Source organism: Pezoporus occidentalis, unplaced genomic scaffold (genome assembly GCF_034315485.1).
Source record: "Pezoporus occidentalis ecotype Australia unplaced genomic scaffold, CSIRO_AGI_Poc_V1 ctg64, whole genome shotgun sequence".
NCBI classification, from domain to species: domain Eukaryota; kingdom Metazoa; phylum Chordata; class Aves; order Psittaciformes; family Psittacidae; genus Pezoporus; species Pezoporus occidentalis.
In genome coordinates, this window is record NW_026915987.1 from 209,582 (window position 1) to 228,755 (window position 19,174).

Here is a 19,174-nt window from a genome sequence, read left to right on the forward strand (position 1 = left end):
TTTGGAAGCTCCCTCTGGCTCTGGAATCTCTGCTGGTTCAATCAGAGTGTTTGACAGCACCCAGGATATTCAAACTAAAGTCAACTCATTAGGGACAGAGGAGGCTTGAGTAGAAGGGATGGACTGTCAGCCTTGGATTGGGAAAAAGCTGTAATGAAACCTAGGAAGGCTGCCCAAGGAAAATGTAGTGGGAGAGGTAGCAAGGAGGGAAACAAGAGGTTTTCCTGCACCTCAGGAGAGAGGCTGCAAGACTGAGCAAGGGCTTACTGGGGAAGGATGGATAATTCTGCACATGGGAGTATTTTCTAGGGATAACTCTGGGAGAGCTGCAAACCGTTTGGTTACTGTGATAGCAGTGGCTGGATAAATACTGGGGATAAACAGAGTAACCTGCGACAAGTGATGGAGACCAATACCCAGGCAGCTATAATGTCTTAAGCTTCTTCTCAAGCAAAAAGTCCTTCTTTTGCCCTGTTCTTCCTCTCTAAACAAGTGAAAAGGCAGTGCAAGGGAGAAATGGAAAGTGCAGACACAGGAGCCATGGAAAGAGCTTCTATAATAGGAGCAGAATGGAATCAACTGGCTTGACACTACTTCCCCCTTGTGCAGTTCTGGGCTGCTAAATCATCCTCTAAAAGCAAACATCGAACAAGAGAATAAAACATCAGACAGGAAGAGGAGAATACACTTAATGGCCATTTTCCATTGCCCTCCTGAGCAATCAGGACCAACAATAAATGATTGCACCTCCCACTCCTTCAGACTAAATAAATCCTCCAGTCGAATACCTGTAGGAGGATGGTTCTCGTGACAGTGAGACATTTCCACACACAGCTTCATGCTGGTTTAGCTCAAGCTGCACATTTCTGTGCCAGCAGCAATAAATCACTGCAATGGAGGCCCCTTCTCCCTTCTCATTCTTTTAAAGTGATTTATGTTAGTTTGGCATAAGGCAATTTCCTCTCGACAGGAGGCTGAGCTGAGGTGAGCCTCTGAATGGGAGCAGAGGTACCTAACACAGAGCAGTGCTCCTGGGGATCCAGCTGGGTCGCTTGATCCAGTGAGCTGCACTGCTTTGACACATCACATGCATTAATGCAAACCCATTGTCAGTGCTCCTAGGTCTTCGCCCTCCTTCCCCATCCCATCATGCAACCCATATAAACCCATAAAAGCCCAGTGAAACACCAGATAATCTTACAGTTACTGTCATCAGTGGGAGATAGAAGCTCCAATGAGGATCTGATCGACACAAGAACTCCATGGAAAAGGGGATGGGGGAGATACATCAAAACTGGAGTGTCAAGAAAGAAGGGAAGGTGGGAAGACGGGAGCAAAGAGACAGCCAGAATGGAACTAGTGCCATGGTGCTGGATAAGAAAGAGAAGCTAGAAAGGGGGTTTCACATGCAAAATTAAAACACAGTGCAATAAGGGAGTATTCAGATCACCTTATCACCTTTCAGTCCATGTTCTCCAGGGTTTCCCATCAGCCCCTGAAACAAGAGAGTTCAAAGTGAGACTGAGCCACTGTGAAGACTTGCCCAGGTCTATGACACTGATGTCCCTGATGGGGCTGGTGGCTTAGACACAATATTGGCCTGGCACAACCCTAAATCCAAGTGCCGGACTGGTCCCAGAGGTGCTCCATCACACATCCTTTAAGAGCCTTTCATGGGCTGGTCAGTCACCATTACCCAAGGGAGGAGCAGGATAATCTTCAGCCCTGCTGTGGAGGCACAAGAGCTCACACAGCTCAGTTATTGTCTCACCTTTAAGCCTTTTGGTCCTGCATAGCCTATTGGTCCAACAGAGCCCATGTCACCCTGGGAAGAGAAGAAGAATTATGAGTCATCAGGTGAAAACCCAACAGTACACGTTCAGAAATTCCTCTTCCATCTCTCAGTATCCCGAAGGAATTGCACCACTGACTTCAGCAGAAGCAGCATCCTCGCATGAGTCAAGAGGCTTTTAACGTGTAGACAGCCTCTAAGTAAAAGCAGCACAGGGCGTTCACCTCGCAGGCATGTGAGGGAAGAGCTGCAGCTCCTGTTCACATCCTGCTCTCACCACAAAGCACAGACCCCAAATCCCCTTGGCACTAACCACTGGAGATGCGAGCTGTCCCCCATAGTCAGCTCATCCCATGCCCGCAGGAGATACGGGTTTCGGGTGGTGTGGTGAAGCTCCAAACCCAGGATTCACTTAAATAGATGAGGAATTCAGGCTAGTAAATGAATGGCAAAATAGTGGAAAATTAATTAAGAAGCCACTTTGAAGTGTGCAGCTGGGGTAGGATCTGAGAAACAATTTGGTATGTTTTTCCTAGCTTTTGAATGGATTCATTTCCCTCTTTCGCTATCCGCAACATTAAAACATTGAGCAGGTTTAAGACAATCCTGGAACGTATTCATTCTTGATGAAGTTATTCCTGTTCTCGGGAAGAATCTATCAGAGATAGATGTTTAGATTGGATATAAGGAAGAAGTTTTTTCCTGTTAGGGTGGTGAGGCACTGGAATGGGTTGCCCAGGGAGGTTGTGAATGCTCCATCCCTGGTGGTGTTCAAGGCCAGGTTGGACAGAGCCTTGGGTGAGATGGTTTAGTGTGAGGTGTCCCTGCCCATGGCAGGGGGTGGAACTGGATGATCTTAAGGTCCTTTCCAACCGTAACCATTCTGTGATTCAATGATTCAATGATTCTAGAGTATTCTCAAGTTCTCCGGATGGGATCCGAGGGTGTGTTAAACAGGACACAGACCCAAACAGCAATAAAGACAATGGTCAAGAAATTCAGGTCACTGCCAAGCTTTGATTTCTAAAAGCAACATGGGGAGGAGAGAGGAGGAATGGGAGGTGGTAGGGACAGAGATGCCTCATCAGCATGGCCATTCTGCTGATAGCATCGTGTCCTGGGGCTCATATGAGAGACTGGAGCACAGGAGGACCCTGGAGCTGTGGATGTTGGTGTACCGGCGTGTGCATGTACAAAAGAAAGCCTTCAGTGGCTTTCAAACAGGCTTTGGCTGCTTCCTGCCCATGAAGAGAGTCAGTGATGGGGTGCTCCAGCCTCGCTGCAGTGTGTAAATAAACAGGGGAGGCTCTGCCGGAGGAGAGCTGCAGCCGCCTCAACAGATGCTCTTTTCATACCTCTCAGCATAAAGGCTGCTTGTGGGAAGGAGTTTACTTAAAGCTTTGCCCACATGGTTAATTAGAGGCTTTGAGTTACATCTAATTCTGCTCTTGAGCCTCTCAAACAGCAAACCCAAACACTTGCAGGGTGCTGGAGCAGCCGAGGACCCGGCCGGTCCCTTGGGGTGACTGTAGATGGGACAGAAGGAAGGAAGAGACTGAATGGGGTCTGCAGCAGACACTGTACTGATGCCATATGGAGTGAGCTCCGTGCTGCAGACCCCAGGGAAGGAGGTTGGTGCTGTCCCACAGAGAGGAAAATGCAGAATGGATGTGCCCCCTTCTTCCCAGGAGGATGGAGGAGGTCGCTGCTAGATCAATCCCACTTGAGATGCTTCAGCATCCTGAATTCAGGAGTTGCATATAACCCTGGGGTATAAGATCTGATTCAGTTTCAGATCTTAATCTGACCTGAATCTCTGTTTGAAATTATTAGCTGCTCAGAGTGGTACCAACAGAAGAACTGGGAATGACAACAGCTAATTGCCAGTGCTGCAGCAAGGGATTCCTGGAAAACAGCACTGCAAAAGCCTGACTTTTTGCCTTAAAAGTAAAGCCAGGAAGAAGCTCCCAACAGGAATGATGATTCCTTCATCCGGATGGGAAGGAAGGAGACGCATTTAAAGTTTAAGCCAGACCAGGCTCAGCAACAAAAGGAGGTCTGCCGGGTTTGCCCTTTTCCAGCAAAAAACTTGGGGTGCCAGTAGAAACCAACCTAACTGATCAAGGCAGAGAAGGTGGCAGGCTCCGGGTACCTGGTGATGGAGCTGAATCCTGGTCTAGGACACGCAGTGCTACGTGGGGACAGTCAGGGAGAACACAACAGTTTAGTTGTACCCCACGTAGAATGTGGTGCTATTTGAGTGGCTGCAGTTAATGTGGGACAAACATGATCACAAAGGCAGGTTAGAAACCACACACTGCCTGTGCTCATTCCAGATCAGCTCCAGCAAAACCTGTTCTTCCTGGCCCTGGGATGTATCCCAAGCACTGGCTGGGCCAGCGCGGTGGGGAGGGCTCCATCACCTCTGTAAGGAACTCAATCCTATTTATAGTGCCTGGCCTGCCACTTTCTAACAAATAAATACCTGTGAGATAATAGCAACCAGGTTAAGACAAATCCTTCCAAAAGCTTGGAGAAATATGATCCAATTTGGACAATACCTTCAATCAGATTTGTTTCAATGGCAATCTTCCTCTTACCGCTCTTTGCCAGGATCACATCCTTTCTGCTGTTGTGTCTAAGGCAGATACTTTCATTTCCACTAACAAAGGGAAACACAAACCTAATTCCTGGCTCCACAAAAACCATTCTGAAGCCTTAATCCATCTTTGCCCAACTGCCCCATCTGCAAGATGGGAATACTTGCATCAGGATTTTCTCAGCTTTCCCTTCACAGAGTCTAAGATTCCTGGGGTTTGTGCTCTGTGTGCAGTGTTAGGGCAATTGAGGCCTTGGTCTCACCTGACCTACACACACCTATAATTTAAGCTAAGGAAAGGCGAAAGGGGAAGGTTTTTAACCATTCAGTGCAATGGATTAGCTGAGGAGGAATCATCTTGAAAGAATGCTGCAGTGCTAGCAGAGCCTACTGCTTCTCATGCATGGAAGGAAATAACTCGAAACAGGCACTGAGACCTAAAAAGAAACCATGATGTGTTCAGCGGGGCAGACACTAACCCCCGGCACAGCTGCCAGGGGAGGAGATGCCACCCATCTTTCCAGCCATTTATCTCCTGCTGTAATGAAGGGTGGAATCTGGCTGTGTATGTAATTACCTGGATTAGTGATGGGATGGTGACAGTGCACGTAAAATCCCTGTATACCCAGAGGACAGAGCCTTCCTGCCCATGGTCTCTCCAGGGAGCAAGAACTGGGATTCCCGGAGGTTACTGCTTATAGGGATTTGTGTTTTAAAAGGATAGGTCCTGGTGTAGGATGCACATTGCATCTTTGGAGAAATACCCTGACACAGGTTATCAAAAGAGCGCTAACAGTAAAGGCTCAATCTGTTTCCTTTGGTTTAGGAAGGGTTTGCCCCCCTCCACCTCCCAATCCACCAGGCAACCTCCCCTTACAACCACTCCTGTTTGCTGCCCTGCCACAGGAAGCAGACAATCTGCGCACAGTTATGCAGGCTGAAAGGGTTAAAGGGCCGAGAAGCCAGATCTCCACTTGTTTTTGTACTTACAATGAGTCCAAGGACTCCAGGAGGACCTGGGGCTCCCAATTCTCCCTAAAAGGAAAGACAAACCAACATGGTTACGGACGCACTGTGCGCAGGCTGAAAGCAGCTCCGTGGGAAGGGAAGAGACCATCCCTCCCCTTTCTATCGCCCCTTCCCCAGCCGAAGTGATGGAGAGCTTCCCTGTGTGCGAGTGCATCCTCTCCACACGCAGGGCTGGCTTCTCCCAGGAGCAGGATGGACAGAAGCAGCGTTACACAGAGCAGGAGGGAGCCTGCCCCGGGTGAGGTGAAGCCATGGGCAGGGAGAGGAACCAGGGTAGGGGACAGCAAAGTTAAAGGTGGGAAGGGAAGGAAGGCTGTTGCTTAGCACTGGGAAAGGGGAAGGGTTTTTGTGAGTGGTTAAAGAGCAGTAAAACTCATAGGGATGAAAATGAAATTTGATAGTTTGGGAAGAGGGTATGATGGGTATGGAGAGCTTCTGGTGCTGGCTGATGGCCCCTGGAGACGTGTCTGGAATACACGGTGCCCTGAGGCTGTGCCTCCTGTATCTAAGAGCCGGTTTAAGGCCGGGAGCCAGCAGCATCCTCTGCGCTCTGCCTCATCTATCTACCAGCCATTGCTTTCACCTTCAGAAAAAGCCCTTAGCCTTCGGGCTGCAGCTTGTCCACAGGGATGTGGCTCACACCTCTGTCCCTGGAGGGCAGCTCCTGCACTCACTTGGAGGATGAATCACTTGTAATCACACTGTGGACTGCAGGAGAGGGACTGCAGAGATTCCATCTTGGGCTCCGTGCCCGTTCTCCATCTCTTACAGACTGCTCCCAAGCAGGGCACTTTGGAAAGCACCGACTCCTCTTAGAGGCTTTCCAAGGGCACCTCCCAGCTCACTGCTCCAAGGACAGATTGCTAGCTAGGTTTGCGGGCTGCTTTGAGTTCTCAGCTTCACAAACTCCCTCTGCTCCAGCTTTCCAAAGCCATGCAGGTGCCTGATGACATTTCCAGGTGATGTGCAGCTGGGAAGCTGTGTCAGACCCACACAAGTCAGCTCTTTAGGTCCTCAATACTACATCAATGATGTGATGCTCAGCCTGTCCCCATGTCTCCTTTGCTGCACTGACAGTGCTTGTCAGGGCAAGGACCTGCTCTTACACGCTCCCATCTCCAACAGAGCCTCTCAAAACAAGTGCATTGGAAATGCTGAGCTCCCCGTTGGCTCAGACAGCCCTACCCCTGCTCTGGATCACGCTGCCTACTTGCTTTGACAGAGCAGCTCAGTTTATGGTGCACATCTGGTGGAGTCCCCCCTTCAGTGCAATAAAGCTCCCCTTTTATGGAAAGCTTTTCCTAGTGAAAGAATGAAAGAGAAGGGGTTGTAACGTGACCAAACGTGCTCAGCCTCCTTAGGGACAGGGTTCCGTGTGTTTATTTGATGGGAAGTGGAGTAAAGGACTATTGGGCAAGCGCACACAGAAAGCATTTCATAATCTCAACCAGCCTAAAATGGCTTTTTTTTTTTTACAGCCGGTTCCTTTCCTGCATACTTGGGACATCTGTGGAGCAATTGTTCCTCACGGGTGGGATTTCTGCATCCTTGGAAATGCTGTAATAAGGTCGGCATCAAGCTTTAAGTCAAGGCCTGGCATTACTATGCTTAGCAAGCAGAGGGAATACCCCCTTGAATGCTGAGCACAGGAGATGCACGGTGGCCTGGGTTTCCCAGTAAGGCTCCAAGGGTGGCTGGGATTCAGACAGGGTGGATGGGCAGCTCTTGGTCCAGGAGGGACTGCCTGGATTTCCGAGCTATGCCGTGTGGGTATTCCTCAAGAGAAAGGGGAAATGTGGAAACTCAGAGCCTCACATCTAGCACAAGAGGATTTCCTCTTGGAAAAGGAGGGGGTGGACTCCCCAGAGAGATGTGGGCAGGAATAGCTTTTAATTTGAGCCATTCCCCAGCCTGGGAAATGAAGGATTTGCAGGTGCTCCTTCCTGGCTATCAGTAATGACAGGCTGGGCCCTGACCTGCGAGGGAAATCAGGCTCTATTCTCCTTTCCTCAGTGCATGAACCGGGCACTGGGACAAGAGACAAGGAGATGAATCAACAGCCCTTTCCCATGTCTAATTCCTGTGATTAAGAGACTAATTGGAGTGGCTAAAGCGCTCCGGGAGCAGGGATGTGGAATGTGATGGCTCAACAGTTCTCAGCAAGTTGGTCGGAGGGAAAAACGCCCCTGTGGTTGGAAGAGCCTTTGCTCTGTCTGGAGGGGATGGAAAGAAGATCAGAGACAGTCGGCTTCAGCCATCCCCATGCGACAGCAGCACCGAGTGCTCAGTGGATCAAACAGAGCATGTGGCAGCCCAGGACCTATGGCAGCCTGCCCACAACTGAGCTGCATTACCCCACCTAGCAAAGCCGTGCTCCGCAAACAGACTTCCTGGCATTTCTCTGTGTCTGTGACTCCGCTTGTGACCCTGTGAACCTCCCTCTAAGGCAGCTGAAGCAGTCTGTTTCCATTCTACAATCTCCAAGGCACATTAATATTTAAAAGCCGTTGATAAGATGAAAGAAGGAGCAATCCTTCTGGGTGGATTAACAGGAGGGACGTTTGCTTCTTCTCCGATGCTCTGGGAACTGGCATTCAGCTGACACTGAGCGCATCTTCTGAATGGGGCTTGGACAACTTACAGATGTGAAAGAAGCCAAAACAAGTTATTTGGGGAAAAAAAAACAACAACCCTCTTTCTGACCTCCAGGATTCTGCTCTTCCTGGCTGGAAATAGCAGTACAATCCAGAAAGACTTCTGCTTTGGGATCACTGATTCTACTCGGACCCATGGCTTAAGTCTACTGAAGGACAGGAAAAGTCCTGCACAAGTGTTCCTTGGGAATCTCATTCTTTCAATTCACTGCATTTGTGACTCCTGTGCTCAGTTCCCACAAAGGCTGGAGCGTGGCTGGGCTTGCCCTGGCAACCAGAGCTGCTCGTGGAGATAACTTTTACTTTGCATGCATGATGAATGGCAACTTGAAGACACACGCGGAGTGTTGTTACCCTCACAGAAATCACTCCATCAAACACCAAGAGCAGTGCTGAGATTGTGTGTGAACAACCAAGGCAGCAGGAATCTGAAAGATGAATCTGTTGTGCTCACATGCTAATTGAGGGAGAACCAAGAAAGCCATTCAGAAATTAACTTAGAATAATGAATACAGTGAGAACTTTTGCAATCCACAAGGGCCTGTTTTGTGAGGAGTGGAGAACAGCGCACATGCAACTGTTTGGTATTAAGTGCTACAAAAGCAGAGCAAAATCAACCTTATCAGCATCCTGCTGCTTAAATGGTCTCCGTGACCATCCTGACCCAATTCCCAGGAGACACATCCCATTCTTGGAAAGCCAGCAGGGGTCAGATGGAGACCAGAGAGAAGCCAAGAACTCAGGAGCCTGGAGACTTCTCCCACTGCAGCCCTGGGAGCAGGGCAGCAGAAGCCTGGGCTATGGTGTCTGTCTCTTGGTGCTCCCAGACACTGGAATGGGGAATCTGGTACTTCCTACAGCAGTATTAACATTCATCTTGGATAAGAAAAGCTTCTGAGTTTGGAGTACTTTAGAAGCTTAAATCTACAGGCTAGAGAGATGCAAACCAAGTGGTACCAGCTTGCTAACCTACATCACAAAACAGGATGCAATGAAAAGGAATGTGTCTCTTCACGTATCTCAGACCTCTATACAGCTGAGTACGTGGCCTGCTCCTCTGAGAGCTCACATGCACTCAAGTAGCCATCTGTGGGCACCTTATGATAATATGACCTTCTGCCTGTTGGCCCATGTCTCTCTACTATATTCATACAAAGCTTCATCCAAAGCACACTAGTCAACAAGATGATTCCTGCGGCTCATAGGCTTTGCATCAGCCCCTGTGGTACAACACATTCCAACCACTGCCTGCTCATCAGAAGCAACACCCCTGCCTTTCCTCTCATGACTTTCCTCCTGGTGATCTCCTCAGGATAAGGAAGCATCTGTCAAGGCCAAGGCATGAGAAAGGCAATAGAGGGAGATGGAAATGAAATGGCAACGTGATGACCTGGCAGTTACAGGATGCTGAGTTGAACACGGCAATTCACAGCATGCTGGAGCAGGGCAGGGATGCACATTTGTTCTTCAGGAGGGTCAAAACCAAAATGCAAGCAGCTGACAGCAAGCTTACGGACTTCTATCAGTCTAACCAGTGTGATGCAGAACAGGGCAATAGAGAGAAAAGCCATCAACTTACTGGGTTCCCATCGATGCCTGGAGGTCCTCGCTCCCCGAAATCACCAGGAAAACCCTGAGGAAAGGAGGCAAACATGAGTGTTAGTTATTGATGCACCTAGGTGTAAAGACAGCTTAAACACTGCTGCCCCTGCGCTCAGTGCTGCTCTTTGGTAGCCAGCAGGTCACAAGGAAGCATGGGCCTGTCTGGCCTTATCCAAATTGTTCTTGCTCCACATCCTGAGCACATCCACTCAGCAAGAAGCTCTACAGGGCCAAAAGCTCTGATTCACTGCTCCCTCCTGGGGCCAATGAAGGGTAACCGGGAATACCATTTACAAGGCTCAGCCATGAGCTGCACATGAACTAATGGGAGCCTTGAGAGGAAGAGTCAACGAGGAGACAGGAGGGCTTTTTCCTCGGCCAAGCTATGAAAAGCACCCACTGCTGAGGCTGCTGGACCTGACTTGCTCATTCCTTGTCTTGCAGGCTATGTCCAGCCTGTTGTAGATGTCATACGGTGGGCAAGGCTTTTGCAGTGCCGTATAGAAAGACAACATGAGTGTGCATAGCAGAGAGAAGGGGTGGAAATCAGTGCTTCTGTTGGTTCCTCCTGTTGGTTCACTTCATTATGCCCAACAAGGAATACGCAGCCCTGAAGATTAGGTTGTGTATATACATATGAAGTAACTATCCCACATTTGGAAGTTAACGTGTTTAACAATACAGTGCTTTTTATCCTTTTTCAGGAAGAAATGCCCTACTTAATCCTTCCTTAAAATTCAATACTTCCTTTAAAGTCACTCCCAAATCCTTCATGCTCTGGAAGAATATAAACCTCACTTCAATGACTATCCTCAAAAAACGGATTGTCAATCCGAGTTATTTCATCCTGTCTCCTAACATAATCATTCTGCTGGAGCCTATGCAGATGCTTAATGGAGCTGATCAAAGATGCCTAGTGAATTCACTCCAGTGCGTTCACAACCTTTCAGCTTGCCAGAGGAACAAACAGTTCCAAGCTCATTACAGTCCACGCCCCAGAGCTGTGAAAGGCCATGTTTACTACACGAAAAAGTCACCACAAAAGACTTCATCATCATCTCGTTATATCCAATGCGAATCTGGAAGACTTCAAACAGTTATAGAGAAAGAGTTACAGGTACTGAGCCAGAACCAGGACATGGTGGTGTACACATATTCTCCTGTGCCCTTGGACAGATCCCGTGCCCAGGACCCTAAGTCTCCCCAATTCCCTATTACAAACCATACAGTAGCTTGCTCTCCCCTGTCCTGCTGTACTCTGTCTCCTTTAGGAAGAGCAAACCCTCTTGGTTACTACACTGACAGTTTCAAGGAGGAAGCAGTTGAGCTTAAGATGGATTGGGCTCGATTTTCCCCTGGGTTTGACCTTCATTCAGCAAAGGACTGGCAGGAAGCAGACTGCCAAGGGCTATCAAGGACCACTCAGACATCAGCAGCTTCAGGGCTACTCCAAACTGCAGCTGCAGTGGGAGCTGCTTTGGGGAGGCTGTGACACCGAGTAAGAGCGCTGCTATTCTCCACTTGCTTTTCTTGCATGGCCTTTAAGATGGAGTGAGATAAAACATGATACAGCATCCATCTCTTTCAACTCTGAGCCAAAAGGGGAGCTGCGTCTGCTAGAGCAGCTCCCCATGGACCCAGCACACACAGAGCCTAAGAACAGGCTCTCTCCTAGACTTGGTGAACTCAGCCAGGGCTAAAATCTTGCTTTATTTTCCACACTATTCTGACTGTAGCCACTGGGATGGAAAACTAAGGAGTGTATTTGCATATAACAGGCTTCCCAACCAGAGCATCAACCTTAGTGCTTCAGTTCAGAGTGGGAACTTGCAAAGCAAAGCTCCAACCACCCCTGCTTCCTCTTCTGCTTATTGTGGAGCAGTCTTGGGGGATAAACAGCATTGCTTAGGTGAGGCTACAGCAGACACACCAACAAGCTGCAACTGCTAATGGGTATGTTACTTCTGACTCAGACTAGGACTTACAGTAACAAAGGACAGCACAACCATGTTCTGGGCCAGGTACGAGCTTAAGAGGCAGGGATGGAGCAGACAGGGAGAGGATGGTCCTCGCTGAGGCAGAAGGATGCTCTCGCTTCCTGCCTGCTCCCCTGGGTGCTACAAACACTGGTTAACCTTGGAAAAGTGAACCTGAGGGAAGCAAAATGAGACAGCAAACAGCAGCACACCTTCTGGTGTTGACAGCCATCAGTAACACTGAAACCTGAAACAATCACAGCAGATAGAACAGGAAAACTACACTGGGAAGCTCTGCAGTCAGATGTCGCCCAAGACCTCCCTTCACCTTTGAGGGTTTACAACACCTGGTCAACCCAACTGAGTAAAAAGATACCTGTTCAAATGGGAGACCTGTTTAAGATAAGCAAAACCCCATTTCACCTCTGCTGTAGCAGTTCCCTACAGCATGCAGTACACACTCCTAACAGACACAAGCTATCACTTAACTTGCTTGGATTCAATGCTCCTAGTTTATGGGCATCACTGCAAAAGAGAAAGCTGTCTGCCTTTTTCCAGCTGGGCACTACATCCCTCAAGCCTGTGCACATGCCAAGAAGCTGTGGTAAGCAACCACTGGAAACAGCCTTCTGCCATCTAGAGACAAAGACGTCAAATATAACAAGGAGAGGGGGGGCAACAATTTTCTTTAATGAGAAAAAGGGGAAAAATAGCTCCACTACATGCTGAAGCAATAAGACCAGGACAGAAATGTGTAGGGAAAACTCATTGCTTGGGCAAGGAAAGGAAAAAGAAGCCTGTGTTGGAATATTTTGCTGTTTACAGTCAGACAGCTTGCCAAGGAAAATATGAGCGTTCACAGACTGATACTGTACTTACGCTGCTGCAGATTTCAATCACAGCCTTCAGCTGCATCTTTCCTTTCTCAGAGGGCAGAGCTGGGCACAGAGTGACCCATGGATGCCGTTGAGCAGCCTGGGGCTGCTGGGGTGTCTTCTGCCAAGCTGAGGTCTCGCCAATGTGGAAAGGTTTTACTACTTTGAGTAGTACCATTAAATCAGTATCGCTACAGCAGCATAATATCATCTAGAGGAATGCTTGCTCCAGACTAAAAGCATTTGCTAAATTTGGTTTAAATCACTTCCAAAGTGATTAAAAAATACTCTCCTCATGCCAGGATAAAAGTGTCCTGAGAAGGAACTATTGAGATTCTTAAGTTTCCCACTAATCTCCCTTTATGCCTCAATTTCTCATATTAACCTCACTGCTTAGGAGATTTGAGGCACTTGGAAATAGAGTTAATAAAAATACAGCTTTTACACAGGCTTTCCAACAGCAGATGTCCAAGTATTTAAAAAAGCAGATTATTCCTGTGCAGTGAAGGCACAGAGCTGAGCACCTGGGGTCACTTGGCCAATGCTACCCATTGAGCAAGAGATTCATCAATACAACCCATTTACAGCGCACTGCGACTCTCCCTGCAGATGTAGGGTTTATGCACATCCTTGAGATGGGGTGGAAAAGGAGTGGAAAAGGGGTGGAAAATCCAGAACAGGGACGACTAGCCTCGCTGTTCCAACAGCCAAGCCCAAGACAACACTCAGCAATAGTACTCAGCCACATAATTGCCAACACCTGATTGCCCATAACACACCATGTGCTCTGCTGGCACAAGCACCCCATCTCTGGGGTTGTGGGTGGTCCCTTGGTGCTTTGTGGCCCAATGCACCAAAAAAACCCAGAGGAGGAGACAAATGGAAAGAGCAGCTTTGATTCAAGTAACCCCAGGCATCCCAGCTCAAGATCTGAGCTTGGCAACACAACAGCCTTGTGCTCACTAAATGAGACCAAGGCTGGCGGCTGTGGCATGAAGGAGGATATTCCAGCATCCATACAACCTCCAAAGACCCAAACCAGGTTGTGAAAGCTATCCCAACACAGCCCAGTGCACAGCAGGAAGCAATCAACCCTCTAAGCCCCTAACAAAACAGAAAGCATTTTCTTTCCATGGGGTAAGCAGTAGCAGTTTAAACCACAATAACAGTTCCAGTGACCACAGCGTCCTAATTTATTGGCCATCATAGGTCTGTAGAAGCTATTTTTTCAGTGCTTCTCCCCTCCTGTCTGAGCCTAAAGGACAGAGATGCTCCCCAGGAACAAAACCAGCACTATTCAACCGAAACAAGTGGACTTTGTTATCCCATTTGGTTCATTCCTGTAAGTGGCACTGCCTCTCCTCTCCTATGCACTGCTCCAGCAGCCTGAGAAACCCAAACTGAGGGAGAGCACATGGGGCAAGAAGCTCATTTTATGATGCTGGTGGACAGGCAGGTTGCAACTGGCAGCACCTTACAGAAGACTTGTGAAAGAGATTAAAGAGCCCAGCACATTCAGAGCCTCCCGACCTTCCCAAAGTGAGTGCAGAGGGGGTTTGGTACAGAAAACCCACTGGTTTTTGGGGTGCAGCTGTTTTTCCCTGGAAATTATATATAAGAATTGGGATGGCAAAGAAAAGCACCCTATTGAAAACCTACTGAGACGTGCATCCCATCTGTTCAGTAGGAGGGAGAAGACATGAAGAGAAGGACCAGGATAGGGAAGGGATGGCAAATAGCAGAAAAATGCTTGACTAACAAATTGTGTTAACCAAGAACCACTGGGGTGCTGCTCTGCAGTGGCTGAAGTCAGGTAATGACAAAGCTTTTGGCTCTATCTCACAGCTGGGAAATACAGAGAGGAGATGGGGGGAACAGTCCAGCTGAATGGATTTCACATTGTCTGAAGGAGAAGTTCAATGAAAGAAGAAAGATGAAGTTTAAAGAGGAGTTAGAGAAAAAGCACACAAGCAGATGCTCTGCACTAAGCAAGATTGAGGCCAAGCTGAGGAATCACTATTAGAGAGGGAGCTGAGATGAAGAGATGCGAACTGATTTATCCCAGGTAACACTGAGAAGTCCGAAGCTGGACCAGTAACTAAATCTCTATCTTTGAGATCCCATAGCACTGCCTTAACTCCTTTTCATCCACACACTGCAAAGGGCATCCTTTCATGCTCCAAGACACACACACTGAGAACAACCAGACCTAGACAGGCACTGGAACTGGCTCTTCATACACAAGGGGATTAAACAGAGTGGCCTGCCCCTTCTTGCTGTTGTCAGCCACAGGGCTGCTCCTTGTCTGAGAAGACACCATCACTTCTTGTCTCCTGTCCCTGGAAGCCACTATCCTCAGGGAAGCAGAACCCGGTGAAACACCATGTCCATCACTTCCCAAAGGCCTTTCCAGGTGTGCACACGCGGGTGGGTGTATTGCAATGTATACAACATCTGATTCAGTTTAAAACACTTTCCCTGATGGAGTAAGGGAGGCAAGTCTGGCAGCGGCCGCTCCGAGGAATCCTGGCAGGTCTTCAGGCCAACAGAATCCTTCTCCAAAAATAGGATTTTATTTTCCTGTTGGCTGAAGGTGAAGCTGCTCAAACCAACCAGCCCTCCTGTCCTGTCTGCTAAAGGCTCTGCTTGCCAGTTGGCTCCAGCTAGGTGAATCACTGCCCAGCACTCTCCCCAGGGACGGAGATCGCAAGTCCAACAATTCAGACCAAAAGAAAGAGGTGGTGGTGGGGAAGCGGGGCCGAAGGTGGGAGAAGGCATTCACTGGAAAAGAAAGGAGAGTAAAATAAACAAGTATAGCTTATGTTGGCAGCTTTCACCTCTGAGAGCATTCTTGGTGCAGAGAGCAGACGTGAGCCCCTCCGCAGGTGGGCTGAAGGCAAAGCGGGCCGACTGAACCCAGCACTGGTTCCTAGAGCAGCAAGAGTCACCTCAAAGGGAGCTGGGAAGACCTAGTTCCTGCTCAATTCACACAGCTATACAGGAGCCTTTGCCATCTGCTCAGTGTAGACATGGGATGGTGACAGCTTCTACCTTTGTGAAGAAGAGAGATGCCTTCCTCAACTGATGGTCCCAATGTGGCTCTGCGCCTTTGTCACCCAAAAGGGAGGTTTGCTCTCTCTTCCTGAGAGACTTCACAGCTCCGGGTCACATCCTCTTTGGATAAAGATTTCACAGCATTTTAAAGAATAGCTAACCCTCCAGGTGTGGGAGCACAGCCCTCCAGGGCATCCCATTCCACCAGAACATGAGCAAACGTCCCTTGAAGCCTCTTCAGCCAAGCATCCCTGAAGTTAACTGACAGCCCCTCCACACTCTTGCCCATTTGCTTTGTTCCTTTTATGCTTGTGAATGATTTCTTCCCCCATCTCTGGGGCTCTAACAGAGTGCAGATGACACAGGCCCCACTACCCTAATGCTGAAGAACACTGAATCTGCCAATGCTCCTAATAACTTACGGCCAAGATTTCCAAATCAAACATCCTCCTATTTAAGAAAGCTTTGGAGATGGAAATATTCTCAGACTTTAAAGTGATACTTGCATTATTTTTCCCATATAATTTCTAAAGAGAATCTTTTTTGGGCTCTGATCTGATTTATCAATGAATATTTCCCTGGAAGAAGAAAGATGCTCTTGTTCTTAGGAAACCTTGGTTCAATTCTCATGAGTTTTTGAATGAGAAATACAAGTCACCTAGGGACATTCTTGGAAATAAACCATCCGTGGGTTTGTTTCTTTTCTCTCAGTAGAAGCTACGAGCTTTGGCACTTTCAAACCCTTTTCCCTGAGTTTTTAGTACTTTTTGCCCATTCTTTAACAAAAATGAAATATGTGCTAATATTGTCCACCTTGCCAGGTTATGTGGTTGATGTCAGCATGAGCAGACACATGAGCTGATACCGGAATGATAAGTAACCATGCAAGCACCTCACCATGGAGATCTGGGAAACTCCAGACATGTGAAACACAACCGAGGCCAAAAAGAGATGGTGACATTTGCTCTGGGCTCGTGCCTGCATTTCAGAGTGATGAACCAGGCCCAGAGGGGAGGAGAGACTGGTGCCCAGTTCCAGTGTCCAACTTCAGTGGTAAGAAAGTCACTGATTGCTCAAACCAAATCTATTTAAAGAATCTAGGTTAATAAAGAATGATTCTAGCAAAGAATTAACTTAGGTGACTAACAGGAAAAACCCAATTCATGGGCTAAAGCTGTCTCGTAACAGAGTTTTGTTGATATTAATTTCCAGAACCTCTGCTTGATTTTTCATGCAAACAGAATGATTAAAATCCTATTTTATTAATGCTTTTAAATCAAGCAGCTCCTGAAGAAGGAACCAAACTTTCTGGTTCTCTGCTGGGGTATTGGCACAAGGCAGAGGAGCCACCCAAGTCCTGTCCATCAGCTCCTACAGTGCTCCTTCCTGCAGCTCATCTTGGGGCTGTACCTGTAACAAATAGATCCTCAGCCTGTGCCTTTCCCCACTACCTTTACCTGGCCACATCTGGAAGTTTATCTCTATCTGCACAGAGCCTACAGGTGAACCTGAACTGTGACACCAGCTGGGAAGGAATGCTGTCTGTGTTGGGTAAGTCCAACACATCCAACTTGGTGGATGAGTCCACCAAGTGCTCAGGTGAATCAGGCCTGAGCTGTGAATCTGTGTGGAAGAGAAACATTAGTTTTCTGAGGATATATATGGATAACATCATCTAAGATCAGTTAATCATTCCCATTTCCTTCAGACCTTAAGAAATGCCTTGTGGACCAGCACACTGCGCTATCACCCAGCTAAGTGGAAAACCACAGTTTATCCCTACTTCCTCAGAATTTTTGCCATTTTAGTTACAATATTTCTTTAAAATGTTTCTCAATATTCAAACAGAAGAACAGCTCCATTCTTTCTTCTTCTTGGGGAAGTAACAGCATCTCAGTGACAAAAGAGACATGGCTGCATCCACAGTAGCCCATGTGCACCATGGTACTCAGCAGGTGAGAGCTCTTAGTGTGTATGCCTATGTTCTGTTTCTTACTAGAAAAGCCATATGGGCTGCCCGTTTGCAGGCCAAGGGAGCCCATTCAAGTCAACTGGAGTTTGGAAACTATTAGTTAAAGAAGAGGCACTTTGAATGCTGTTACCAGTTTCCCAAATCTCAGCTTGTCTGGTGCAGGAGACTCCTGCTTGGTTCACTCCAAATGCAAGGAAGAACCTCAGCTGCCTCCAAAGCAGAGAAAAAGATTGGAGCAAGAAGAGAGGAGCTGTTTATGACCTTATTCCCTACAGAGAGGAGCAAAATCTATTTTCCCAGTAATTTGTGGCTATACCAGCCTTTCAAGACACATGGCGAAACATGGCCCTATTGTTTGCATGGACAACAGATGAGAGTGTGTAACTTGGCAAAGCCCCATGCACTTACATTCACCATTAAGTTATCTTAGCCATATATCAACAGGTTGGGGGAAGCTGTGAAACAAAACCTCCCTAACCCAAAGGCAGCCCTGTTTCTTGCTCTCTAGTGTCTCCTACAAGGCAATGCCTTTCCATGTGATGCCCATATCGGTGGGGAGCACAGGGGTATCACACGCGCATCCAACACCTGATAAAGATGAAGAGAAAGGACTTGCAGCAGGAGTTAAGATGTTAACTTCCTAAGTCAACGTGGAAGAAGACAGCAGACATGAAAAACAGCCTGGCAAGACAGCACCACTACGTTACAGGCTGAGAGCTGGCAAAGGGGACCCTGCTTGTGGTCTGCTCGTGGGAAGCTGATGCCAGATGCGGCAGCTTGCCACCGCGATGATGCTCACAACAACTACTGAGGCTATGCTGCAGTGGCTGCCAGATCGCTGCTGGCTCTCACAGCCTCCACGCTGTGGCTGACAGGGAGAGGGAAGGGAGACTTCTGGACTTGGCAGCGCACTGATCCCTAATACTCAAAATCCACGTGCCACTTCATAACACCCCTTTCCTTGACACCTGAGCAGTATAATCCTTGCTATTTACATGCCAAGTTGCAGCTACTGAGCTCAACGGAGAGCTCATTGTGTTATCCTGTTTGTGCAAGCGGTCAAGAAGCTGCTTGTCTGAAGTTGCCACAGGGTAAACGAGGTCCCGCATCCTCTTCCTCCTGAGCAGCCCCGAAGCATTGCATCTCCCCACCTTGCCTTGCACACTCCAGCCATCCTCGCAGGCTGTGTCAGCTTTTCCGGCCACACATCTGAGCACAAAGCCTGCCTCTGGGCCTGTTGTTAACACAGTAGTAATTGACTCTACCTGTCAAGCTGTATCCTCAGAGCAGCGCTTCAGCAACATGCTGGCACTTGCCAAAGGCTGTGCAAAGCCTGATGCCTGTCAGGATGTGTTATCCTCCCTTGCCTGAGGGTAACAGGAGGCAGAAACCCCCATCACACACCCAGCAGCTGGTGGGACATGGCTGCGTATCATCACAGACATAAGCAGCTTGGTCTAGTGGAAGGTGTCCTTGCCAATGGCAGGGGGTTGGAACTGGATGAGCTTTAAAGTCCCAAACTGATGGACCTTTTGGTCCAGGGCTTTTCTTTCACAAGGTGTTTGCTCTGATGTGATGCTCCAAGGGTTCAGCTGAGCTCCAGGCATGGGACCAGTAACAC

At 48.2% G+C, this 19,174-nt stretch overlaps 1 protein-coding gene across 4 annotated transcripts in view; it reads right to left on the reverse strand.

Moving 5' to 3' along the window:
* The window catches only part of COL27A1 (collagen type XXVII alpha 1 chain), a 190,885-nt gene that overhangs the window by 76,508 nt on the left and 95,203 nt on the right, over nt 1-19,174 (reverse strand). For all 4 annotated transcript variants that reach the window (XM_062640328.1, XM_062640329.1, XM_062640327.1 and 1 more), the window contains 4 exons: nt 9,654-9,707; nt 5,382-5,426; nt 1,772-1,825; nt 1,451-1,495 (listed from right to left, as the gene is read on the reverse strand). In XM_062640328.1, coding sequence (XP_062496312.1) covers nt 1,451-1,495; nt 1,772-1,825; nt 5,382-5,426; nt 9,654-9,707 — 198 coding nt within the window. The remainder of the gene's footprint in view (nt 1-1,450; nt 1,496-1,771; nt 1,826-5,381; nt 5,427-9,653; nt 9,708-19,174) is intronic.